This window comes from Meles meles, chromosome 5, assembly GCF_922984935.1.
Source record: "Meles meles chromosome 5, mMelMel3.1 paternal haplotype, whole genome shotgun sequence".
Lineage (NCBI taxonomy): Eukaryota > Metazoa > Chordata > Mammalia > Carnivora > Mustelidae > Meles > Meles meles.
In genome coordinates this window covers 61,758,299-61,785,847 of record NC_060070.1, presented here as the reverse complement: position 1 = coordinate 61,785,847, position 27,549 = coordinate 61,758,299, and the positions used below count along the sequence as shown (strand labels likewise).

At 35.0% G+C, this 27,549-nt stretch overlaps 1 protein-coding gene across 2 annotated transcripts in view; it reads left to right on the top strand.

Annotated features, from left to right (window-relative positions):
* VTA1 (vesicle trafficking 1) overlaps positions 1–27,549 on the top strand; it is a 73,566-nt gene that overhangs the window by 26,201 nt on the left and 19,816 nt on the right. For both annotated transcript variants that reach the window (XM_046006930.1, XM_046006931.1), the window contains exons 3-5: positions 2,593–2,720; positions 3,595–3,670; positions 21,658–21,766. In XM_046006930.1, coding sequence (XP_045862886.1) covers positions 2,593–2,720; positions 3,595–3,670; positions 21,658–21,766 — 313 coding nt within the window. The remainder of the gene's footprint in view (positions 1–2,592; positions 2,721–3,594; positions 3,671–21,657; positions 21,767–27,549) is intronic.

Sequence of the window (27,549 nt, the reverse complement as noted above, 5' to 3'; positions counted from 1 at the left end):
AGACACGCTTTTTTTTTTTTTTCAAAGATTTTATTCATTTATTTGACAGAGAGAGAGAGCACAAGCAGGGGAGCAGCAGGCAGAGGGAGAGGGAGAAGCAGACTCACCCCAAGCAAAGCAGGGAGCCTGACACGGGGCTCGAGCCCAGGACCCAGGATTATGACCTGAGCCGAAGGCAGACACTCAACCAACTGAGCCACCTAGGCGCCTTGACTCAGTTTTTTCATTTATATCTTACTGCTAAGGGAGTTGTACGCATATTAAAGTAGATTTCAGTGTCTTTGCATATACCACTATGTCTTGTTATTGTAGATGACCTTTAAGTCATTCTTTCATAAGTGACAAACCCTTTCTAATCTACATCATACATTTACATGGATGATTGATTTGGGAATTCTTAAATTGCTCCTACAATAATGAAATGGTCTACTTATTTAGTGAAGGACAACGAAGGAAGTAGTATCAATTGCCTATAGTCTCTTTGTCTCACTCTTGGTACCAGGAGAAGATAGTTTCATGGTCCAGGCATTCTTCCCTGTTAGCAGAAATGTGGTAGGTGACTAATGGATGAGTCATCTTCTTGAACCATGTCATAATTTCACAGGTCGTATAGAAGTACCAATCCAGGGAAGACTGAATGAGTTGGATTGGGTATCAGTGCAAGAAGACAGGAATGGCTGTAATAATTCAACTTAATCAGGACTCCACCCTGTGTCTCCCTTGCCCACCTGTCCTGGCTTTTCTTTTAACAGTGTCAGGGTCTGTTCCTGGTAATTTATTTCTTCAGACGCTGTTATATTAATACCTGCAGCCTTTTATTTACTTAAATTAGTTATGTGATCTCAAGAGAATTAGAAACCTAAATATTTGACTAGTTGCATTATTTTTTGTAGAGAGAATTTTAGATATATTAAAAATCAGAGCATTTATAATAGTCATCCCAGAGCTTTTATAAATGTTGAAAGTTACTCAGATCAAAACCTAGTTACATGAAATAGCCCTGGGCAGTAGGGTTCTAACTTGGTTAGGTATGGGTTTCTGGCTTTCTGACCCAGAGTCCCTGTCATTGCTACTGTTAACCACCGATTGGATCTAGAGGCGCCACTGATGGGAATCCAGCTGCCCTTGAAGCCTGTCTGTCCTTCTACTTCTAAAGTGGTTTCTGTAGATACAGGAAAAATTCGAGTATTCTTTTTTTGAAGATGAGGTTAGGGAGTGAGAGGAAGAATGTGTCTCACGCATAGCAGTACATTTATAAAACCATATTGCTAACAAGACTTTGTATAGAATATATCTCTTTATTAATTTCACAGTATAACAGTAATAACTAAACTATCTTATGGATAAGACAGAACTCAGAATAGTTCTTTATAATAAGCAAAATATAAAATCAATTTGTAAAGGGACTCAGCAAGAGTTTATTATTATCTTAATTAAATAACAGGTAGTATAAATCTATTCCATGGTGAGTCTCTCCCATCTGCCTGTGCTATAATGTTTAGAATACAGTTGGAAAACTGAGTGTATGTTTTTCCTGCCAGATATTTCATGTTGAAGATGAGGTAAAGTGACATATTCCCAATTTTTTTCTAGAATTAAATCTACAATTAAAACATTTCATAACATGGATATAGTAAACTAGTGTTACATGTGGGCTTTTTTCCTGTTTTTGTTCAGGGTAAATATAGCTGTAGCTAAAACATCCTTAAATTCCAACATTAAATCTCTTCTAGAACTTATGTTATTCTGTTGTAACAATGAGAATATTTATTTTGCTGATTTTTATAAAGAATCCTGAAGCCTTTTTTAAATTTAATTTTTTACTTTATAATGTTTCTGAGAAAAGCCATTTTTAAACAGTTAGTGTGGTACTCAGATCTAATATCCCAAAAAGCCATTTCATTCTAGTACAACAGTCGGAGTAAGTAGGAACTTAGTTTGTTGTGTTTAAAATATTTTAAATTATTATATGTGTAGGAAAAGGATGTACTGACTGAAAATTTACAGTTGTGAATTGTGTTAACGAGGTATATATTTGTCTAAATTTTAAAAACTTTTGAAATCCTTTTCTGAGTTTGTGATCTCATACTATAGAATTAGATCTGTTTTACACAGTATGCTCTAGGCGATACTAATTCAGGATATAATGATTTCCATAATCATATTTTTTAATATTTGATAGAAATTGAAATGGCAACAAATTAAAATTTTAAATCATGATTAGAGAATTTCCTAATTCCATTTTTAGGACACCTGATAGTTTATTGGCTGTTATTTTGAAATACTTATCTGATGCTTTACATAGATAGTTGGGTGTATTATCTTTTTATTCTTAGTTACTTTGATTTTTAGAGCTAAATTATCCTTTCAGGTTATCATGAGTGTGTCTTCAAAATTTTGTTAACATTGGGTTTTATTCTAAAAAACCTTGGGCTGATACAGCAGTTTTTGCAAGATTTCATTGATATATCTTTTACTGAAATGAATATAAAATAATTTTAAAAATCTAAAATGGTGCTTAGGATTATTTATATTTAAGCATACATTTCTGTGAATCCAAAATCTTAAGCTTTGTATCTGATTTAATTTTAGCTTAAGAAACAGTTGGGTGATAATGAAGCTATTACTCAAGAAATCGTTGGTTCTGCTCATTTGGAGAATTATGCTTTGAAAATGTTTTTGTATGCAGATAATGAAGATCGTGCTGGACGATTTCACAAGTAAGTAAAGCAAGAGAAAAATTAAAATTGTAAGTTTAGTTACTGTATAACTGGAATTACCCGTTATGCATTGGATGCTTTTAAACTTCTTGATTAATGATTTAGATTTTTTTTAATTACTTATAGAATATCAGAATGATTGGCATTACAAAAACAAGCCTGTCTTTTTAGAGAAAATGGTTGATAGAAAAATAGCCAGGATAGATTTATTTTTTTCAGTAATTATACCCCAATTAGCCATTCTTTAACATTTGGTTAAATCTAAGATTTGATTTTAGCCAGCAACGGCCTGGTGCAGTGATACTGACTTTTTAAAATTGTCACAAAATCTGCTAATTCAAATAATTTGTCATTATATTGTAATGATACTTAAATGAAAAGAAATGTACATAGCTTGATACAGATTCAGATAATACTGTAATCGCTACCCGGCCCCAGAGTGTGTGCATGTGTTGGGGGGGCAGCGGTTGGAGGGGGCAGGCAAAGGGAGAGGGGGAGAGAGAATCTTAAGCAAACTCCATGCCCAGAGCAGGGCTCAATCTCACAGCCCTAAGATCATGACCTGAGCCAAAATCGGGAGTCAGACATATCAACTGAGTCACCGAGGTACCCCTATAATTGCATTTTTTAATAAATAAAAAGTATACTATAAAACTTTGCTGTAGTATATTTATTTGTAATATGAATGTTATTACTTTCTCCTAATAACAGATTACAGAAAGAGCTTCATTGTGTTCTTGAAATCTAATTTTATTTAAAACATTTATTTCAGAGTACTGTTGTAAACACTTTTTTTTTCCCCCTATGGTTACATGAGTAATTCTGCAGCTTAATGTTTTTCATTTAACTAAGCCAGCTTTTTCTTCTCTTTTAGGAACATGATCAAGTCCTTCTATACTGCAAGCCTTTTAATAGATGTCATAACTGTGTTTGGTGAACTCACGGATGAAGTGAGTGTACACTCTTTGTTGCTTCGGTAGCCTGAGCTCAGTATTGTTGCTGTCGATGAGTGTTGTAGCTGCATTGCTTTCTTAGAGCAGCAGGCCTGTCAGAAGTGTAATGTAAGCAAAAAAATGTAATTTAAAATTTTCTACGGGCCACATTTGTAAAGTAAGAAGATGAAATAATTCTTAATGATTTACTTTTGGTAGTAAGTTCCTTAAATCTAGTGTGAATTTTACAGTTGAGGAAATGCACAGCTGTGTTGGGCAGCATGGGTTTAGCATGTGATTTTCATTAAGTGCTTAAATATTACTAATCATGTTTGCTATTAAATTTCTACACTGTTGTTTGGTCCATATACTGGAGTCAGATGCTTTTAGGTTTGGTTTTTTTTTTTTCCTATTTCATTTTTATTCAGGAATATTATGATTTGTTTCATTGTAAAGTACACAGATTTGTTATCCTCTGAGATGTTTCATATCCATTTTAGCATTTTCTTTTTCTTAACCTCTAAGATAAGTAGAGCATATGCTCATTCTATATATGAGCAAATTGAGGCTAAGTGACAAACAACTCACTGCTGTTAGTTCAGTGTTGTTTTCACTGTAGCATGCTTTTCCATTAGCATAGAAAATGTGTTTCTTGAGAGAGGAGATATGAATCTAGAAATAGAAAAAGAAAAAAAGAGCTACAAATGAAACTGATAAAGATATGTTATATTAATGATTTGAAATTTATGAAAAGTATTGCTTTCTGTGACATGATTTTTTCCTAAATGATGAGCAGTTCATAGTAAAATTTCAAACAAAATAAAGTATGATCTGTAAGATGTTTACATTTTCATAAGATAATATAGCAAAACTGCAAAAACTCTACATTTAAAACAAAGTTAAGCTCTGGGATTGATGATTATAAGCTAGATTTTTGCATTACTGCAAAAGAGATGTGCAGAACATTTCAAGGTTATGTCCAGTGAATAGCATTTTTTTATTATGCGGGACTGTCCCTTTTATTTCAAAACATCAGGCATCCCTGGTCTTGCCCACACAGCATTTCCCAATTATTCCACTAACCTGAAACCCATCGAAAAGTCATGTTTTTGAGTTGCCTTGAGACAGAGTTATACAAGAGAAAAATGAGACCTGGAGCATGAAACCTAAAATGCTTCCCAGCGGTTATTCCTTTTTTGTATTCTGAAGGCTCTGTGGATCCGCTCTGTTTAGCAACCTCTCTACTCCCATCTTGTGTTATGGCTGATCTGGAGTTCTTTTTCCTCTGTGTGCAGCGCTGTACTACCTACTTGAGGGTACAGCAGTGGTTTAAACATGATGATGGACTAGTCCTCTTTAAAGTTTTAGAGAGTTCAGTATGGCTTTAGAAAGTACCTGGTAGGGTAAAGGAGAATAATGGGTTCAGATTAAAAAATAAGTCATTAGACAGATCAGACAATAAAAGGCCTAGCATCTTCAGTTAGTGGATTTTTTTGAATGAAGGATTGTACTCTGAGGTGCTTTGTATGGTAGGAATCTGTGGAATGAACTAGGCTGAGGAAGAACTACAAGTCATTTGACAAAAGAACTAGTTAATGATTATTGTGGAACTTTTTACAAGGTAGGTTTTTTACTTGAGGAAAAATAATGTGTTCAGACCTATTATAAATTTTTGTCAGCACAAACATAAGTCAGCACAAAACTCCTGGAAATAAAAAGACAAGGAATCTGCAAAACAGAGATGACAGTTCAAGTTAGATTAGACACACCCTCACATAAGAGGATAGTTTTGATAGAGAAGATGGCCAAGTAAACATTCTGGTAAATACTTAACATTGAAAATGCAAGAGGAAGACAACAAATACAGGAATAAAGAAGTGGAGACAGGGGCGCCTGGGTGGCTCAGTGGGTTAAGCCGCTGCCTTCAACTCAGGTCATGATCTCAGGGTCCTGGGATCAAGTCCCGCATCGGGCTCTCTGCTCAGCGGGGAGCCTGCTTCCCTCTCTCTCTCTATGCCTGCCTCTCTGCCTGCTTGTGATCTCTCTCTGTCAAATAAATAAATAAAATCTTTAAAAAAAAAAAAAGAAGAAGTGGAGACACTCAGGAGATCAGCAAAGATCATGATACGGCAGAGCGCCAGACTAGCAGGGCCATTTGCCCCGTACTTCCCAGAGGGTTCTCCCTGCCTCGCCCATCTGCTGTTACTTAGGGGAACTGCTCCCCTATCCCAGAAGGAAGACGACAGTTGTTTGAACTTACAGGTGCCAACCATGAGGACCCCAGATAACAGGTGAAGTAATAGATACAGGAAAAACAAACTATCTAGAAATCTTAAGTGAGTAATGCAGATTTTGTTTAAAAAAAAAAAAAAACTTAAAAGATACATACATAACCTGCACACATAATTAGCGTGGGCTCCGTCTGCATTTCAGAAAAAAATATAGGTTTATATTTAGGTGTCCTTAACAAAGAACAACTTCCTTAGTTATTTGAACATAGCAGCTAAGGCAGGGACTCTGAATAGGGCAAACAAGAGAGCTTCAAAAGGAGTAGGGGTGATTGTAGAGACTGAGCATGCTAACGAATATATGTAGCAACAGAGTAAAGGGCCATTTCCCAGCATGTTGACACTCTTTTCTTTTCCTGTCTTACACGCAGCCTGCTACCTGAGCTCTTCTGCCTTGCACTGGTACTAAACTAAAGTAGGAAATGGCATCTGTGTTGGTGGTTAAAGGACCCAGCTAGCTGGAAGGATCTGAAATGGCTAAGAGAAAAGAAGTTAGGCATTCTAAGACCAGACTGAAAGGGAAGTTCTTGTTATTTTATTGGGCTGATGTTATTCCCTGGGCCTTCATCATGTAAGTCGTCATGTAAGTCATGCATATATATATATATATGTTTATTTATTTAAAGCTTTTATTTATTTTTGACAGAGATCACAGGTAGGCGGAGAGGCAGGCAGAGAGTAAAGAGGAAGCAGGCTCCCTTCTGAGCAGATAGCCTGATGTGGACCTCAATCCCAGGACCCTGGGATCATGACCTGAGCCGAAGGCAGAGGCTTTAACCCACTGAGCTACACAGGTGCCCCAGTCATGCATATTTAAATCAACAAATATGTATATGCACAACTAGTGTGTAATTACATGTAGGTGCTTTTCACTAACTTACACATGTTACAACATGCAAATTTGGAAATTCAGGGAAAGTTGTGCATATCAAAATTTACAAACTGCTTGACACACAGTGCTGATGTTTCTCATATTCAGTATCATACAGTGATCTTATCCTTACATGACTTGTGAACTGATATTTGCCCATTAACTGAGGTTGACTAAATACATAGTCAGCCAACAAGGAAAGTAGAATATGGGTGAGACTCTTCATCTGTCACTGACATAATCCCTAGGCCAACCAGTTTATCAGCGTAGTTACAGATTCTTTTCTCTTACTTTTAATGTTGTTTTTTTGTTCTGTTGTTTTCCATGTCTGGAAATGCCATCTTTGTTGTCATTACTGAGATTTAGATTTTTCAGAATGATGGTGTGAAATGTCAAATAATTGTAAACCAAGCTCCACTGGTTTAGTGGAATAGGGAGAAATCCACTCTAGCTATGACTTCAGCAGCTTGTCATCAGTACAGATGAGCAGTATGGTGATTGGTATCAAGCCTTTCCCCTAAGTCCTCATTGTTGTCTTTTTTTTTTTTTTAAGATTTTATTTATTTATTTGACAGAGATCACAAGTAGGCAGAGAGGCAGGCAGAGAGAGTGAGAGGGAAGCAGGCTCCCTGCTGAGCAGAGAGCCCGATGCGGGACTCGATCCCAGGACCCTGAGATCATGACCTGAGCCGAAGGCAGTGGCTTAAACCACTGAGCCACCCAGGCACCCCTCCTCATTGTTGTCTTAAGAAAATCTGGGGCTTATACATATTTACCTGTGATTTAAGCCTGATGTGCCTAAAACAAGGCACAAACTCTTGTAACATTTATTTCAAAATAACTATTAAGAAGATGAGCTGTTGTAAAAACTATGGGTATAAACTGGCTACTCAAAGCATTTAGCAGTTTTAACTCATTCCCTCCTTTCCACTTCCACTGTAGTTACATCCTGTACTTGGAAAACACTAGCAGACACACAGACAGGAAACAGAAAGGTGGTAAAAGAATGAGGTTAAGGATTTCAGGTAGGCAGATTTTTTTTTTTTTTTTAATATATCCTCCTATAGATATAGTTCAAGACTCTTTAACTTATTTGTTCATTGATAAGGTAAGTACAGCGCTGCATTTAACTAGAGAATATGCCAGAGCTTTTTAACAAAACTAAAACTTTCCTCAAAGTAGTTGTTTTCCTTGCTTCTAAAAGAATGCTCTTTTGAGAAACACTAAAATCTCTAACAACAGAAAATGGGGAGCGGAAAGGCATTATAACTGTCTCATAATTTTTATTTGTGCATTTTAAAATTCTCATAATTTTATCATCTTTATAAACAAGTGGTGGTTTTTAATATAACACTGTACTCTTTTTTTTTTTTTTAACTAACTTATAATGTATTATTTGCCCCAGGGGTACAGGTCTGTGAATCATCAGGCTTACACATTTCACAGTGCTCACCATAGCACATACCCTCCCCAATGGTTTTTACATTAATGTTTTCTAAAATTTTTAAAATACTACATTTTTTTGCTATCAGCTCTGAGAATTTATTTTAAAAGAGATAGTAGTCGTTAGAGGCAAGCCCCACTGAACTCTAAACCAAGAAGTCATTTTACTTCTTTGGACTTGTTTTTTCTTCTGTAAAATGGGAAGTCTGAATGAGCAGATCTCTGAGGTCTTCTGCAGCTCCACCAGTCTCTAGGAGTGTATGTTCCACATGTGTGAGAGGTGATAAAAAAGGAACAAAAAGCAAAGATGAAAAAGAAAAGGGCGCCTGGGTGGCTCAGTGGATTGAGCCGCTGCCTTCGGCTCGGGTCGTGATCTCGGGGTCCTGGGATCGAGCCCCGCGTCGGGCTCTCTGCTCCGCGGGGAGCCTGCTTCCTCCTCTCTCTCTCTGCCTGCCTCTCTGCCTACTTGTGATCTCTCTCTCTCTGTCAAATAAATAAATAAATAAAAATCTTAAAAAAAAAAAAAAAAAAAAGAAAAGGAGAGATCCAAAAACAGTTTTAGGTTAGAAGCTACAAAAGGAGGAGTGAAAACTCTAGGAGGTTATATAAATGCAAGGAAAAAGTTAGACCCACTGAAAATATGATAGCACAAAACAAATTTCTAGTAGGAGGAAGGGAGAAGAAAGCTAACATTGCAACATGGGGAGTGGGCAAGCTGAACACCTGGGGCCATCTGTAGGATGTGTATGTGAAGATTTTGAGTCTTCTAATTAAATTCTTTTCAGCTAATGTTCCAGTCTTTTTTAAAAAGTCCACTGGTTCACAAGCTACATAACTACAGTTTACCTAATTTATTTTCCTATTTGGGGTTCTTTTTCTCTACAACATATTTTCCTCAAGGACCTAACAGGCACTGTTCACTTCCTGGCATTGCAAGTCCAGGCTCCTATCTATGGTACTTCTTCCCAGTCCTCTTTTATGTTCTTCAGCCTGGTCTCCCTTACTGCCCTGTTTCTGCCATTGATAACTGTTGTGTTTAGCCTGCTTGTGTAAGCCTTACCTTCTCTTTAAGTCAGCTACATTACTCTTGCCCTTACATGAATTTCCCTATTCTCTCAACTGTTCCACCTTTAGAGTCTTAACTCTATGAATATTATAGTGTAACGTGCTGCATTAAGTTTTGTGGATTATTTTTTGGAATAAATTATACTGCAGTCCTTTCAAGAGGGGACTTTGTCTCATTCTACTCTTACATCTTCTTTGGCATTAAATGTAAATTATTGCCAAGTGAAATCTCAGAGTAAAAACCAATGGCTGATAGTTGATATTGCAGATGTTGCTACAGTTCAGCTTTTCATTTTTCTATCTGTAGATGGAGATAATGTTCAGACTTGTTTACACAGAACTTCTTTCCTAAGTCTTCTAAAATGTTAATAGATCTCTTTTACTCACAGCATTTTTCTTGGTTATTTCCTGATATTTTTCACATCATTATTCATAGTTGCACAAAAATGAAATCTGTATTTTCTTTAGTCTACAACTCTTTTTTAAAAATACTTTATCTGCCACTATTCTGTTTTTAAATTCTCCTATCTCTGTTTCAGTTATACCTATTTAACTCTTTTAACTGTGCCTTTTATACTTCCATCTCAGTATTTAAATATGTTATTGTATAAACTTCTAGCATTTCTATAGCTATATAGAAACCAGTGTCCCAGTTTTAGGGATAGAATCACCAGAATATATAGTAAAATTTATAATTTTGTATTTTAGAACAAGGGATGTTCAAAACATAAATATTTTGTTTTCTTCCTATGGCATCTTGTGCTGTCTATTCATGACCAATACTGTTGATAGACTTTTATTGTATTTTAGATTTGTTTCACTTTTAGCATGTTCAGGAGCAGAGAGCATTTTGCCTTTTTCCTTTGTAGTCTTTTGTCTAGGTTTAATACTGCTAATTTAGGAAGAACGTAAAAATTGCAGCTGAAAGATAATACTGTTTTCATCTGCTGAGTTTCTGCTAATTTGGGGGAATCAAATGAATATGGTATGCTTTCCTGCCCTCACAGAACTTGTGTTCTAACGTGGGAAGAGAAGCAAAATAACTAATTATGAGGACCTATGTGGTACAGTAATGACAGAGTACGGGGAAGATATTTCACTCCTGCCATTTGCCTGGCACTATGCCTAAACAATTTAGATATACCTTACTTCATCTTTTACAGCTCTGAATTATAGTAAGAAAACCAAGAGTCAGGAAAATAAAAGTACCTTGTCCGCACATGCCATGGCCCAGAACAGTATTCTCACTTTGTGTGATGAACATCCAGCCTTTTTTTTTTCCTTTGTAATTTCCATTCTATTGCAACTAATAGTTTTGTAAAATACAAGTAATTATTGAATTACTAGAAAAGTGAAACTTAAAAGGAGACCTGTAAAATCCAAGCCAATTTGTTAACAGGTTTCCTCAAGGCTTTTAGTTTCTGTACAGTCTTGTCACAAACTCATAAACACTTTGGACACTGGAAGTGGGACCACATTTTGATTGGCACTGAACTAGAGCCCTCTCTAGAAGCCCCCAGGGAATCCTGTTTATATACCAATCTGACTCTCCCTGCTCAGAAACAGAGCTTTGTAACATCTCTGCAGTGATTATATATATGAATCACAGGCTGGGAAAGAGGTAATCTGTTTAAAATATCCATTTGTACTGAAAGATTCTGAACTAAGCCACATCTCATTGGTAACCTAGAAAACCATGATAGACCAGGAGAAATGATGTGCTTACAAAAGGATGTGTTCAGGACATACACCATACCTTAGGTTTTCATGCTCTTACTGTATGTACACTGAGGGTCTCATTCTTAGAATAACAGAAAAATATAAGGGTAGTATCTCTCTTACTAGAGTAGGAATTCCATATACTTTGAATTCATTTCTGTGTAATAATTGCCACTTAATTGTGAATGAAGGTATGTGTTTGCATGCAGTGTTAGGATAATGTGACTAAGAATACTGTAGACATTGGCCTCCGAAGTCCATACGCAACTTCATTAGCTGTGTGACTTTGGTCAATTACTTGAATTATGTAAGCCTGTTCCCCTGTCTGTAAGGTGAAGAAAATTGTAATGACCTGTTTTGTCAAGTACTCCTAGAGTTCAAATGAGAAATGTATGTAAAGCCTTTAGTAAATAGCAAATGCTTAAAAAACACAAGTTCTTGCTTTTATTACTAGATAGGTAATGTTTTATTGGGCTATATTTACAAAGGGCATCAACAAATACATGAAAAATTTAATGGAAGCTATCCTAAACTGCTCAGTTTTATATATTTATTTAACATGAATCTATTCAAAAATAGGCATTATATACTATACTACTATATGTGGAGGTCCAACATGTGCAGTTGGAGTCCCAAGAAAGAGAGTAGAAAGACAATGTAGAAGAAAAGATACATGAGGAAATAATGAACTTAGATTTTCCAAATTGGATCCAACAAGTTCAGTGAATCCCAAGTAAGATAAAAACCATACCTGAGAACATTATATAGGCAAAGCAGTGAAGTTGGGTGATGGAAGAGAAAATCTTGAAAGAGCAGTCTTGGCAACCAATACATTCTCATTACACACAAGGTAACACTATTTTGAAGGATGGTTGACTTCTCATTTTTTTAAAAAGTGGTGGCAAAAGATAATGAAATTGACATGTATAATACTGAAAGAAGGAAAAAAAAAACCTTATGAATTCAGAATTCTACTTCGAACAAAGCTGTCCTCGAAATACGAAAGTAAAATAAAAGACATTTTCAGCAAATTAATTCATTGCTAGCAGATCTGCTCTAAAGAACTAAAGAACCGCAGAAACAAAGTTTTTTAGGCTGAAGGAAATGATAACAGATGGCAACTTGGACTTAGAGGAAGGTGTGAAGTTCACTGAACATAGTTTGTAGATAGATATATTTTTTAAAAAGCTACATATTTTCTCTTTTCCTTCATTTCTTTAAGAGATATCTGCCTATTAAGTAAAAATTATTATACCTGTACATATTTGGTAAACCCAAAAGAAGGCAGAAAAAGGGAAAAGAGGGTAACAAAAACAGATGGGACTAATATAAAACAATTAGCAAATTTTAAGCCTGAATATAGTTATATCAGTATATACTATATATCTAAATGGACCAAAACTCTAAAAAAGAGGCTTTCAATCTAGATTAAAAAAAACAAGCGGGGCACCTGGGTGGCTCAGTGGGTTAAAGCCTCTGCCTTCGGCTCAGGTCATGATCCTAGGGTCCTGGGATCAAGCCTCACATCGGGCTCTCTGCTCAGCAGGGAGCCTGCTTCCTCCTCTCTCTCTACCTGCCTCTCTGCCTACTTGTGATCTCTGTCTGTCAAATAAATAAATAAGATCTTTAAAAAAAAAAAAAAAAGCCATAACTTTATACTGCTATAACTTTATACTATTTACAAGAGATACCTTTTGAGTACAGAAACACAGATATTTTGAAAATGAAAGGATAGAAAATACTTAATGCAAATACTAAGTAAACAAAATTCCAAGTGAACACATTAATATTAGGCAAAGTAAACTTTAGGAAGATGTGTTAGTAGAAGTAAAATGGGACATTGAATAGCAATAAAGGGCTTGGTTCATCAGTAAGATATTACAGTTATACATGTACACAAAATAAGTCTTAAGTTACAGAAAATAAAAATTGATAGAAATAAAAATACAGAAAAATTGATAATCATAGTTTGAGATATTAGCACTCCCTCAGTCATCGTTAGAATAAGTAGTTTAAAAACAGTAAAGTTAATAAAGACTGGCCAAATACTGGCTAGAAAGTGGAAAAACAAAGAGCTTTCATACATTGCTTGGTGAAAATGATAAATGTTATAACCACTTTGGGAGAAGATGTTTTCTTTTCTTTTTTCTTTTTTTTTTTTAATTTGATGTTAAATATACACCCTATTCTTTCACCCAGCAATTCCTCTTTGGTGTTTATCCAAGAGAAATGAAACCTGTGTCCAGAAAAAGACTTGTTCAAGAGAGCTCATAGGAACTTTATTCTTAATAGCCCAGGGCTGGAAACAGCTCAGATGTCTACCAACAGAGGACTTGATAAATGAATTGTGCTGTACTGAGATCTAAAAAGGTAGTACTGATACACCCTACAACATGGGTGACTCTTAAAGGGATTATGCTGAGCAAAAGAAGACTCAAATAATACAAACTGATCCCTTCTTACAAAGTAATCCAATATACAAATCTATTCTAGTGAAAAAGTTAGGATTTGTATCTGTTTGGGGGTGAGGGCAAATTGATCTGAAAAGGAATACAAAAGAACCTTCTGGGAAAACAGAAGTGTTATGTTTTGATAGGAGATATTTTATACAGGTATATCTATTTGTCAGAACTACCTAAATTATATACAAGATATATGTATCTCAAGGTATGTCAATATTACTGCAAATAGCTAAATATTGAACTATTGTTGGTATTTGATTGTTATTGCTATTGGGCTGGCAGTTTTAAAACTGCTTACTCTGTATTCTATGATTGAGCAAATGAGTAAATATATTGAGAGAGCTAGGTTTCTTACTTCTGGGGAAAGAAGTTAGACTAGAATGGGAGAAGACTAGATTGTGTTAATGGCTTTGGATTGGAATTGGAGATGTCCATATTATTCATGCTTTTAAATATATTTGACAGAGCAAAGTAGATACATGTGGTAGTATAGTGATTATGTAGTAGTATAGGTAGTATATATGTATACTATAACTGTATATATGTACAGTATGTATATTTGTGTATATACATAGAGCATACATTCATAGATGTGTGTTTACATGCACATAAAATTTAGTTCTTATGTCTGTATCAGAGGGTCCTGGAAGCAGTGGTACACCAGATAGCAGTGAGAGTACCCCAGTGTCTTATTTTGGGTTCTAAATACCATTCATCTGTGAAAAGAGCCAGGACTCTTACAGAAAAGGCTGAATTTAGGACTGGGTCAGGACAGGTATTAGATGAATTGGACTTTTGTCTTGTCCAGAAAGTAAAATCTTCCTATGATCTTGGGGACATATCAAAAGGATCCAGAATTAGCTGGAAAGGGTTTCCACTGTCCACGTCAGGGACAATTTGAGCATCAAAATAGAATGATACTAATAGGTGAAAACTAGTCGAGTAAAACAAGAATGGATGGGTCTATACTGAAACATACAGAGAAATACATGAACGAATTGGTGAGTGAATGAATGAATGAATAATGGAAAAACAGAAGGCCCTTTATAATAGAATTCTAATAAATACAGAATAATGATAAAGGTAGAAATCATTGATGAGGTTTAAAACTAATAGGTGGGAAGTTTGATGAAGAACAGGATATTTACTTTAGTCTCTATTCCCTCAAATTGCTTATTTTAAAGGAGGAAGTAATAAGTCTCTGATAGAGAAACATGGTGTCTGACACCACTTTTAACCAAATCATCAAACATAACACAACCAGTATTGGGACAAACCATACCATATGCTTTCTAGTAAGATGAAGTGAGAAAGACAAATATCACTTCAGTGCTAATCCTGATAAAAATGGATAATCTGAACCTATTCACGAGGAAATATCAGACAAATTCTAAAAAATAGATGTTTTACAATTAGGTTGATTTTTTTTTAAAAGATTTTATTTATTTGACAGAGAGAAAGAGATCACAAGTAGGCAGAGAAGCAGGCAAAGGGGGAGGGGGAAGCAGGCCTCCCGCCAAACAGAGAGCCCGATGCGGGGCTCGATCCCAGGACCCTGAGATCATGACCTGAGCTGAAGGCGGAGGCTTAACCCACTGAGCCACCCAGGCGTCCCCCCCCTTTTTTTTAAACATGAAGGTCAAGAAGCATTAACAAAGGCTGTTCAAATTAAAGACTAAAAAGACATGAAAAATAAATAATGCAAACTTCTTAAATTATATAAACCCAAGGAGGTAGTAACTATGGGGGACATAATTGGAACAATTGACAGAAGTTGTTTGGACTGCAATAACATAGAATACTCATATAAAGAAAGGATAAGAGGCACAGTGACTTCCAACTTAATCCTAAATGGTACAGAAAAAAAAAGTGTGATACCGTTTGCATATTAATATATGCATAAATATGCAATAATATATGCATAAATATGCAAAATATATTAATGGTAGATAAAAATGCAAACACTTGTGAAAGGTATGTGAGAGTATCTTGTACTTATGGCAAAACTTTCCTAAGCTTGATAAAACTGCATAAAAAGTTATTTCACAGAACTATATATATATAGAGAGAGAAGAGAACTGTATATATATATATGCATGTATTTTATATATTTTTTAAATGTTGATTAAATCTCCATAGGAAATACATGTAATTTGTGACAACAAATAATTCAGTATTGGAGTCATTGTGGTAATAAATTTGTTGCATATGTATTTTTCAAGCATTTCTCATTGTATTTTGTCCATTGTTCTGGGAGTTCAATAGAGCCCTTGTTTTTTATATACTATATTTGGGAGAATTGAGGAACTAAGAATATCTAAGTATTTTCTTTGATGTTACTACCCAGTTGGAGATAATTCCTTCCTTTTGATTCATTAACTGCTTTGAAATGTTAATGAAAACTATGGATTCTCTCCCCTGCATTTATGTATTGCATTTTTGCATATAATTCAGAGGGTTTCACTGACCGCCTCAGCCCTGGCCACTAACCCTTCTTTGCAAGCCTAAGTCAAACTGTGTACTCAAGTATAATATATAATATTCACATTTATTCATTAGCAAAAATGTTTTACTCCAGTTCAGTGTTTTTCAAAGTGTGGTTCCAAGACAACCACCTTCAGAATCATTTGGGTATTTGATTTAAAAAAAAACATGGATTCCAGAATCTGCTATCCTATCCTTCATCATCAAATATTAAGCTCTGTTATACATCAAGCATGGTTCTAGGCACAAGTAATGCAGCAATGAGTAAAATCCCTGCCCTCATGGGAATCCCAGTCTTCTGGTGGAGACAGTGAGCAAATTAATATATCAAAATGTATAGTATGTCAGATGATAAGTGCCTTAGCAAAACTCAAGGTAGGGTTAGGAAAGTTCATTTCAGTAAGGAGGTTGGGAATTGCCTCACTGAGAAGCAACATTTTTGCAATGCACTTGAAGAAGATAAGAGAATGAATGAAATGTAAAGATGTTCAGGAAGAGGCGAGACAAAGTGCAAACCTTTTGAGATAGTAAAGAGGGTCTATTCAAGTTTAAGAAGTATCAGTGAAGAAGATACTGTAGTTGAATCTGGAGTGAGAGAGGAGACTGATAGGAGGTAAGGGTGAGGAGTTCAGCTAGAATTGATGGGATTTAAGTGCTATTTTTAAAGCATTTCATAAATTAAAGTATTTCTAGTGGTCAAGGATGAAAGTAAGTTGGCCCATTAGTTCATTTTTAAATAATCAAAGTGAAAGGTAATACTGGCTGAGATCAAAATTTGCAGTAGGAAAGGTGGTGAGAAGTAGTTGGACTCTGAATATATTTTGAATGGAGAGTGGACAGACTTTAAAAGATTTGTTGGTAGATTGTAAGAGAAATACAGGACTAAAAATAACTCCAGTGATTTGGGCTTGAAAGACTGCAAGAATGCCATTTACTGACATGGGGAAGAATAAATTTAGTGGAAGAAGATCAAAAGTTGCTGTTGAACTCTGAATGCTTTGAACTATCGGGTATACAGTAAATTGTTGAGATGAATTGAAAGTTCACAAGAGAAAACTGAGCAGAGGATATGAATTTGGGAGTTGGAGCATAAGGTGATACTTAAAACCATTACACTTTACATTACATTACATTACAAGATCACCCAGGAAAAGTGTTGGAAGAGAAGTCCAAGAACTGAGGCCTGTGGAGGGTTCCCCACTCTGTAGATAAAAAGAATCAGGAGCACCCAGCAAGGCAAAAACAAAACAAACAAATAAAACAAAAACAAAAACACCCAGCAGACCTTGATAACCAGGAAACCCAGTGAAAGGACATTGCAAGGAGGAGGAAGTACTCAACTTTTCATGCTGATAGAGTCAAGTAGGATGATGTCTAAGCTTTGGATTTTGTAAGAGAAAAGTAATCTGTAACCTTGACAAAAGCAATTGTAGTAGAATAAACACTTGACCAGGTGGGTTCAAAACAAAAATCCAAGAGACAGAATAGGAGCATACTCTTTCAAAGTGGCTTTTTGGCCTGGTAATAGAAAATGATTTTTACCAGATTTTCCATAGTTTGGACTAAGAATTTATTTTTTTTATTATGTCCTCAGGTGATTTTTATATGTACCGGGTTTGAGAACCCCTGTTGTAGCCTTTGGTTGGCATTTGCTAACCAGTCATTCTTCAGTGTAGCAAATGCACATGATTTAAAAATCAAATGAAAATTCTTACTCCCACTGATTGTCATGGCCAAAATTTGCAGTTTTCAGTGATACTCATCAATCTAGTTACAAAACAGGAACTTAGAGGCCAGGGACAAAAGTAAAAGTTCTTTTTGTAATTCCTGTTTCCCAGAAAGGATATCAAATCAGCCAAAAGGAGTTAAAAGATCTCAAAAATATTGACATCTTGAAATTTTCCTCTTCAAATATTCTTTGATATCTAGCATCCTTTATTTTAAAGAAAACAAAATTAAAAAGCAAATTAATTTTAAGTACAACTGCCAAAATTTTCTGTGAAGTATTATAAGTTCCAGTTTGTGGTGGTGTCTTGAAAATAGTACAGAATAAAAAATAAACAGTTGTATTGATTTATCTGCTCTGGGGAAATTTTGTAAAATGTATTTACTAAAATGAAGCCATCTCACGTTAGAGTAATGTCTTTAAACTTCACATACTAATGAAGGAACTCAACGTGGTTTAAACATCTTTACCCTGTTTTTTACTATGAAATTAGGAATGAAGGAACCTCCTAAAGTTGTCATAATACAACTTAACCCAGCTTAGTCTTTACATGGTGTTAAATTATTTTGAGCCAAGAAAAATCTGTCCTATTTTTAAAGGTCCCAAAGGAAGGCAAATTAAACTTTCCTAAGCAGTTTATTCATTTTCTTTCAAAAGGGTCCTCTTTATATATACCAAATTATATCCTCTATTAATATGCATTAAGTAGCTGACCTTTTAAAGCCAGTTTTACCTTATTTCATATATTCCCATCTGAGTTATAAATTGTAGTGTGCTACTTGTAGCTTATTAAGGTAATCCTGAATGAATGGATGGCTTCACTGCAAAATAGTGCAACTTTGGGTAAGTCATTTACTTTTGTACTGCCATTTGCTCCTATTTATAATATTGGGATTGCAGAATCCTAAGAGAGAAAGGTGAAGAAAATACAGACTTTAGATAGTACAGTGGTGGAAATTATTGCTTAGCTTTCATTTTGGACTCCAAAGTTCAGACCTGCCTGTTCATCATGTTATCCCCAGCACTTAGGATCTGTAACTGACTTGAATAAATGATTAATTTATGTGCTGGTAGGGAAATTGATAAGAGAGCAAACATTTGAACTGAGCCTATGGAGACTTTTGTTGGAAGAGGAAACCATGTTTAATGGGAAGACTAGCAGGAGAGAAGACTGCAAGTGAGAAAGAATCTCATCTGGATTGAGGGGAGATAGTAGGAAGTAGAGTAGACTGAAACAGTATCCACAGTGTGGAAGGCCTTGAATTCTAGGTTAAACTGTATTTACTTCATTGACCCAGTATTTTAATATCTCAGAGCCTTGTGACCTGCGTAAATTTCAAGGTTATTATGAGGACCATTTAAGAGAAAAATGTGTAAGTGCTTCAGAACCTGTAAGGTACTATAAAGATGCTGGTCCACAACTTTACTCTTGTCTTGGATTTATCTTACTCAGCTGGTCCCTGGTATATCTTCCACCTATGGCAAATTTACTTTTTCACCTTCATTCTCTAAATACTTCATTTCTTCTGCCTTTCTGCCTTTGTTTGTTCTTTTACTTCTCCCCAGGATAGTCTTACTACTACTTTCCATTGTACCCATCCCGCAAGACCAAGCTAACATACCATTTTACTTTATCAGCTGTCCATTATTGTGGACTTAACCAAAGAAACAAGTTCAGTACTTTCTACCTACTATATTTTTATAGTACTGTTGTTTTGTATTTTTAAATCTGTATCCATAACAAGATGATCAGCTCTCTAAGGGGAGAAGTCAATGTACTGACTTGTTTTATATCTCCCTTTTGCCTATCTTAGGTGTTAACTAATAGCAATTATTTACAAAGCATAAAAATTGTTGAGATTATCTGTATCTTAGGTTTTCCCAAAAATAGGGAAACTTTAAATCGCTGAAAACTTGAAGTAATTCCCTTCACTAGTTAAGTGGCTTTCCTACTATTTAATTATATAAAAACATAATTCATATTTAAAAGTGTATTGCATGGAGCACTGGGTGTAGTACATAAACGGTGAATCTTAGAACACTGAAAAAATAAAATAAAATTTAAAAAAAATAAAAATAAAATTGTATGTGAATCCATTGATTGAGCCCACCCATTTTTAAGTATGTGCTAGTACAGGGTGTGTAATTTTATCTGGAGATGAGATAGAGGATTAGTAGCCAAAGACAGGAGGGAAAGCAGGAGAACAAGAGTGTCACAAATACCAGTAATAGTGTTTCAGAGTTTGGAATGGTTCGATGTTTTGTATGCTGCTGAGAGGTTTGGTAAGATGATACCTACAAGTGTCTGTTGGATTTGCCAGCAGGGAGAGGGCTGTTGGTGACATTGAGCGCATTCCTGAAGTGAACTAACAACTTAAGTGAGGTGGGGGCTGGTACATGTGGGCTCACTGCCATTAAAAGGCATGGCACATTCAAATTCTCTGACTTTTTATGTGCTGAAAATCAAACGAAAGAAACTTTTTTCTCTCTAGAGTGAATTAACTGGTGAAAAAGTGAAAAGTTAAATGTGGATACTTCTAAAAAGTTTCTTTGTGAAGTAGAATAAATTATAATTTATTATCTATAATATAATAAATTATAATTATATATTTAAATTTATATATAAATATAATATATAATAATATATTATTTAATAATTATATTAATTAAAATAATTATATTAATGACAAATATTAATATAATAATATATAATTTTATATATTTAAATTAAAATTATATATAATGGAAGAAAATGGTAATCAGTGTAGAAAGTTGTTTTTAGTAGAATATAGAGGAGGATTGTTTGACTAAAAAAAAGGGAAATTAAATGTGATACAAATTCGGTAATTTGGGATTTGGGAGTTACTTCTTTTAGATTTCTATATACTAATCTGTAGTAGTATCTAGATAATTTTGCGTAAGATACTCAACTAAGTATCTGTGCTATATGCTGTTTTATTACTTACCAGTGACTTAGTGGGTCTTTGCAAAAGGCACATTACAGTTGTTTTCAACATAATGAAAAGTGTCTTATCTCAAACTCTAATGTGCATACAGATTACCTGGGGATCTTGTTGCAGTCCAGATTCTGATTTACGAGATCTGGGATGTGTTGAAAGATTCTGCATTTCTAACAAGTTGCCAGTTGATACCAGTCCCTGAGTATCATAAATGTCAATTAAAAAATATAAACTAAAAATTACCCCTCCAAAATTCTTACAGATTTTACTTTTTTATATTTTTGAGGCAGATTTTTATCTTAATTTTATAGTGTGTAGCATAAATTTTGAGGCAGAAAAGAAGAAAAGGCAACTAGCAGGTTCTTTACTGATATTTTCAGTTTTTACAACCTCACGAGGTCTTATTTTCCCCTTTTTGGAATTGAGGTAACTGAGATTCAGAGCGGGTAAGTAGCATGCTATAGGGTTAGAAGGTCAAGTTTGCTTAGCTATCTGTCTAGTGTTTGTTTTAACCACTGCATCATCTTAGTTTTCCTTTTGTTTTCACAGATGTGTTTTTATAGATTTGTACAGATCCATTTTTTCTTTCTTTGGTGGAAATAGCTCAGTCTACTGTATATCTTTATATTAATTTTGGAATTCCATCATTTAGCCTGGTTCTCCCCTGTGCATAAGATTTACAAGTTTTGCTGATAGACACTCTCATATTTCCATTGCCGACCTTTTCTGAAGTACAGAATCATAAGCAAGAACTAGGTATGTGCTTCAGGAAGATAGCTTTTTATGGTCTCTTGAGCCCTAGACATTTGGTAGAATCCAGTGGTAGGATGGGGAGGTTGCCAGATTGTTTCAGAGATGTAACATGCAAAAATGGGTTTTATCTCAGAAATACCATAGGTTATCATAAATGTATCTTTTTATTTGACTTGTTACTGGAATTTAATATTGATATAAAATTTAATATTGATATAAAAATATTCCTTCTAGAATGTGAAACACAGAAAATATGCAAGGTGGAAGGCAACATATATCCATAATTGTTTAAAGAATGGAGAGACTCCTCAAGCAGGGCCTGTTGGAATTGAAGAAGATAATGGTATGTATTTACTTATTTAAGTAAAATGGCTTAGTAGAATCATAATTGTTCAGAATATTATCCATGATTTTTTGAAGAAATGGTACATTTTCTTTTGTTCCATCAGGTCCAAAATCCATGAAAATTAGGTATAAAGTAAATTTAGGGACAGTGAGAGATTAAGGCCAAACTGCTCTAATATCTGTCTTAATCAACAAGGTGGCCTGGCCATCTCTTAACTGTAATCAGATTTCATTCTTACATAGAACAGGTAATCCATTTATAATTTATAAAATATTCCCAAACCACAAAGGACACTATTAATTTTTACATATCTATTTGAGGTGAGGGTTTTTTGTGTTTTGTTTTGTTTTGTTTTGTTTTGTTTTTTTTTGTCCGAAGGGTAGGTAGTACATTCACATGGTTCAAAATTTATAGGGGATATAAAAAAAATGAAATGAATTTCTCATTTCCATCACATCCCTCATTTGGCCAGATTCTACCAAACCCAGATAAATAAATACTGTATTCTAGTTTTTTGTGTCCCTTTACAGATGATTTTTTTTTTTTAAAGATTTTATTTATTTATTTGACAGAGAGAGATCACAGGCAGAGAGACAGGCAGAGAGAGAGGAGGAAGCAGGCTCCCTGCGGAGCAGAGAGCCCGATGCAGGGCTCCATCCCACCACCCTGAGATCATGACCTGAGCCGAAGGCAGCAGCTTAATCCACTGAGCCACCCAGGCACCCCTACAGATGATTTTTTATGAATTTACAAATAAATAGGAATATATAGCCTCCTTTTTTTTTTTTTTTACTATGGGTAATATAGACACTTCTGCACCTGAGTTTTGTTTTGACTTAATAAATGCATGAAAGATTAACCATTACATAATAAGTAGTTTTGTAAAATTAAATTGTGAAAAAATAAAGGTCTTACCATTTCACTTCACCTTTCAGTTAGTGTGTAATTGAAAAGAAAAGGAAGGACCTTTTTCACTTGTTTTTATTGATTAAACATAAAGGAAATTAACTATTAGGAGAATAATCACTGTAATCTGCATTAAAATTCTAGGTGATCCTTGTATTTTGTTATACAAATTTTAGGCATCTGTGAAAATGGTCATTGAATGCACGAATTTCTTAAACATTTCTTAAACATTTCTTAAAGGGCTCGATAATAAATATTTTAGGCTTCTAGGTCATGAGGTCTTGTGGCAACTTCTCAGCTGATCTTACACTGCAGAGGTAGCTATAGGCAATATGTAATCAAATGAGCATGTCTCTGTTCCAATAAAACTTTACTTACAAAAACAGACAGCCAACCTGTTGGCCAGAGTTGGCTGATACCAGCCTAATCCAGCTCCTTAGATCTGTTTCTGTAGTGAATTCTGTTAAAAGATTTCCTAATATTGAACCAGCTCTACATTTTGTAAGAAACCTCGCTTGGGCGCTGTGTATCTTGTAAGACTGATGAATCACAGACCTGTACCCTTGAAACAAATAATACATCATATGTTAATAATAATAAACTTCACTTGGCTCTGTTTTGGGTTTTTTAATTGCTATATTGATAGATTCATTTCACTACTACTTATATTAATAGATTCATTTCACTACTGCTGTATTGTTACCGCTTTACATTGGGTAATAAACCTCATGTGGCTCTGTTTTTTGGTTTTGGGTTTTGTATTTAGGATTTTTGCATTGACATTCATAAGTAAGACTGGTCTAGTTTTACTTTTGGGTGTCAATGTTCTGCTTACTCCATAAGTATAATCTGAATATTTCTAGTATTTTTTTATGCTTTGGAACATTTTGAATCACCTTAGAATTTCCTGTCCTTTAATTGTTTTCTAGAAATTTTTTTGTGAAACCAGCTGTTCCTGGTTCTGGGGATGGCTTGTTGGCACTACTCTTCCATGGGAATTAATCCTCTTAGATTTTTTTTTTTTTTCAATTTTCTCAATGCCCAGCAAATGAATGTACACTGAAATTAATAATTTAGTTCTTATGGGCCATTTTAGTGATTTTTACATATATGTGCTGTCCTCACAGTTTTTCAAATGACAGTTATATTGCAGTTCTGCATAGTAATATATTGTACATATTAAGTATCCATAACAAAATGTAACAACTATGTTGAGTATTTCCATATATCAGTTAAGAATGAATGGGTAGGAAATGAGCACATGAAATGATGCTGAAATCTTTAGTCATTAAGGAAGAACAAATTAAGACTATAGCAAGCTATATCATACCTACTAGAATTTAGGACTAAAATTGAACAAACCGATAGTCCCAAGTGCTAATGAGAATGCCAGGTAGCTGGAACTCTCACACATTACTCATGGGAGAAGAAAAGGAAAACAGTTTGGCAGTTTTTTATAAAATTAAAAATATATCTTGCAATTTGCGACGACGTGGATGGAACTAGAGGGTATCATGCTTAGTGAAATAAGTCAGTTGGAGAAAGACAACTATCATAGGATCTCCCTGATATAAGGAAGTGGAAATGCAACATGGGGGGTTAGGGGGATAGGAGAAGAATAAAGGAAACAAGATGGGATTGGGAGGGAAACAAACCATAAGTGACTCTTAATCTCACAAAACAAACAGGGTTGCTGGGGGGAGGGAGGGTTGGGAGGGGGGAGTGGGGTTATGGGCATTGAGGAGGGTATGTGCTATGGTGAGTGCTGTGAAGTGTGTAAACCTGGCGATTCACAGACCTGTACCCCTGGGGATAAAAATACATGATATGTTTATAAAAAATAAGAAATAAAGAAAAAATTTTTTTAAAAAAATTAAAAATACAGTTGACACAATATCTGACAACCCCACTTCAAGGTATTTTTTTACCCAAGAGAAATGCAGACATATGTCCATACAAAAGATTATACATAACTTAACAGCAGCTTTATTTGTAATTACCAAAAACTGGAAATATAATCCAGATACCATCAGCTACTGATATTTGCAGCAATATGGTATGGACTGATTTCAGAAGCATTATGCTAAGTGAAAGAAGCCAAAACACAGAAGGCTACATATGTATTATATGATTGTATTCATATAACTTTCTGGAGAGGGCAGTGCTCTAGGGACATAAATCAGGTAAGTTGAGTACTTGGGGTGAGGGAGAGGTTTACCACAAAGGAACATGGGAAAGACTTGGGGAAGTGGTGGTTATACATTGTATAAGCTTTATGTCAAAATTGTATACCCAAGATGTATGAATTTTATTATATGTAAATTATACCTCAATAAACCTGCCTTTAAAAGACAAAGGAGATGGGAGGAGAGAACAAGTGGGGAAGACAAGAAAACATTCTTGTTCTGTTTATTATTTAGAGGACTTTTTAAAATGTTACAATGCCATTTGGTGAAAAAGGTACATTACAGTTTTATATATGAATACTCTAAATTATTTTGCAGTTTATCTTCTAGAGATGCAAGCTTTCATACAGCATTTCAGGTTAACTTTTTGTTATCTATTTGTGAAAAACACTTCATGATATGTCCTTATCTAATGTTTTAACAGTCTTTTTCACATAGAATTTTTCTTACAGTCATTTTCTGTAATAAATACCTTGCATTCATATAGTGTCTTAAAGCTTACAGATCATTTCCGCTTATTCATACCCTCGGAAATCCCTTGGGGATAGTTTATGTTATTACTGTTGTACACAGGAGTAAGTTGAGATCCCATATGGGTTAGGGCCTGCCTAAGGACATAGAATCATGAAACAGAACTAGAACTTGAATCCTGGCCCTCTTATTCTGAGTCCTGTGTCTGTTTGGTATTTTGTTTCTTCATTTTTTTTTTATACCTAGTGCCTGTGTTGTTTACATACTTCCTTTCCTACTTTAATACTGACCGTAATCAGGAATGTTTTATGTCTGTCCTACTGTTAACAAGTATCCACCAGAAAATACCCACGATCTTCAGGCTACAAGCAAGAGTCACCACAATGTGGCATCAACCTATTTTACCAGTTTTATTTTCTGTTCCTCTCTTGTATTGTCTTGGGTGGGTCAGGTTGCCATAACAAAACACCATAGACTGGGGTGGCATTTATTTTTTCAGGGGTCTGGAGGCTGGAAAGTCCAAGACCAAAGTGGAGCAGGGTTCTTTTGCTCTTGAGTGCCCACTTCCTGGCTTTCAGACATCAGCCTTCTCTTTGTTCTCTTACGACCAAGAGAGAAACAGATCTTTCCTTCTTATAAAGCCACAATTCTATTAGAATAGGACTCTACTCTTATGACTCATTTAACCTTAGTTACCTTCTGAAGAGCTTATCTCCAAATATAGTCACATTGGTGATTAGGGCTTGATCATGTGAATTTTGAGGGGACACAGTTCATTTCATAGCACTTATATATTCTCTTTATTATAGTCATAGATGTTAAGAGCTGGATGAAAAGAGACCTTCATCTCTTTCTTTAACTATAAAACCATTCCTCCCTCCTAAATTGCTTATTTTTTTTACCTATCTGAATCTTGCCTATCTGTGATGATGTTTTCCCCTTTGAACTTCTGCAGAACTATTTTATGTATGTATATGAAGTCTTATAAAATATATAGCACTTAATAAAGTACTTTCATAATTTATGTTAATATTTATTATTTATGGAACGCTTGATATTGGGCATTGTGCTAAATATTTTACATATATTAGCTAATTTAGTTCTCATAGCTTCTGAAGGTAGCTGGGCATCCCTGTTCAAGCTCTAATAACTAGTTAATGAAACTCAGGATTTGAACCCAGATCTTCTAATTCTAAAGTCTATGCTCTTGTTCTGCATTTAAGCAGATGAATTTTTTCCCTTCAACCGGTTTTACAAGAAAATTTCTCAGCCAGTCATTAAAACTATTAATTTCACATTCTCTTGAGAACATAGTACCAATATTATGGGGTACATTTCTGTGCTTCAGATATGATGTAGAGACCTAAATTTGGAATGAACTCCCACTTCCCAGGACATATCCTTGTTCTTGCATTTTTAAAATGTAATTGTTTTTCATTCATTTTTAAAGAAACGTTACTTTTTTAATGTCATTTTGTCAGCATTAGCTGGGTACCAGGGCTCAGTTGCTAGGCGTCTGCCTCTGGCTCGGGTCATGATCCCAGGGTCCTGGGATCGAGCCCCACGTCGGGCTCTCTGCTTGGCGGGAGGCCTGCTTCTCCCTCTCCCACTACCCCTGCTTGTGCTCTCTCTATGTCTCTCTCTCTCTCTCTCTCTGTCAAATAAATAAAATCTTAAAATTGAAAAAAAAAAATTTTAAAAAGACATGATCCTTACAAGAGCTTAAATCTTCACGGGGTACAAAAGTTTTAATAAGCAGTTATAGTACATGGTAATAAGAGATTGTGCCTGAGCTGAGTCTCAAAAGAAAAGTTGAATTAAGTTGGGTAAATGAAAAGGAAGGATGGCATAAATTTTTAAAAACAAAGCAAAACAAAAACACTTCAAAAGCAGCAGGGAGGCAAATTGAGATCTGGCTAAGACTATAAAATCAGTGTATATGGGGGAGGGGTGATTTTTGAGAGTGAATTGGAGAAAGATAATTCTGCAGATTGTGAGAAGAATTCAGGGGCTGTTAGTGATCTAAATTATAAAAAAACAAAAGCCCGGGTGAGATATTGACATGGGGATAAAGAGAAGGAAATGTAATCAGTAGAACATAGAACACTTTAATGAGGGAGGAAATGGATGATGATCCCTAAGTTTCCAGCCTTTCAAAGAAATGACTAATACAAGGTAGCAGGTTTGGTGGGAAAAATCAAGAAAAGATACTGAGAT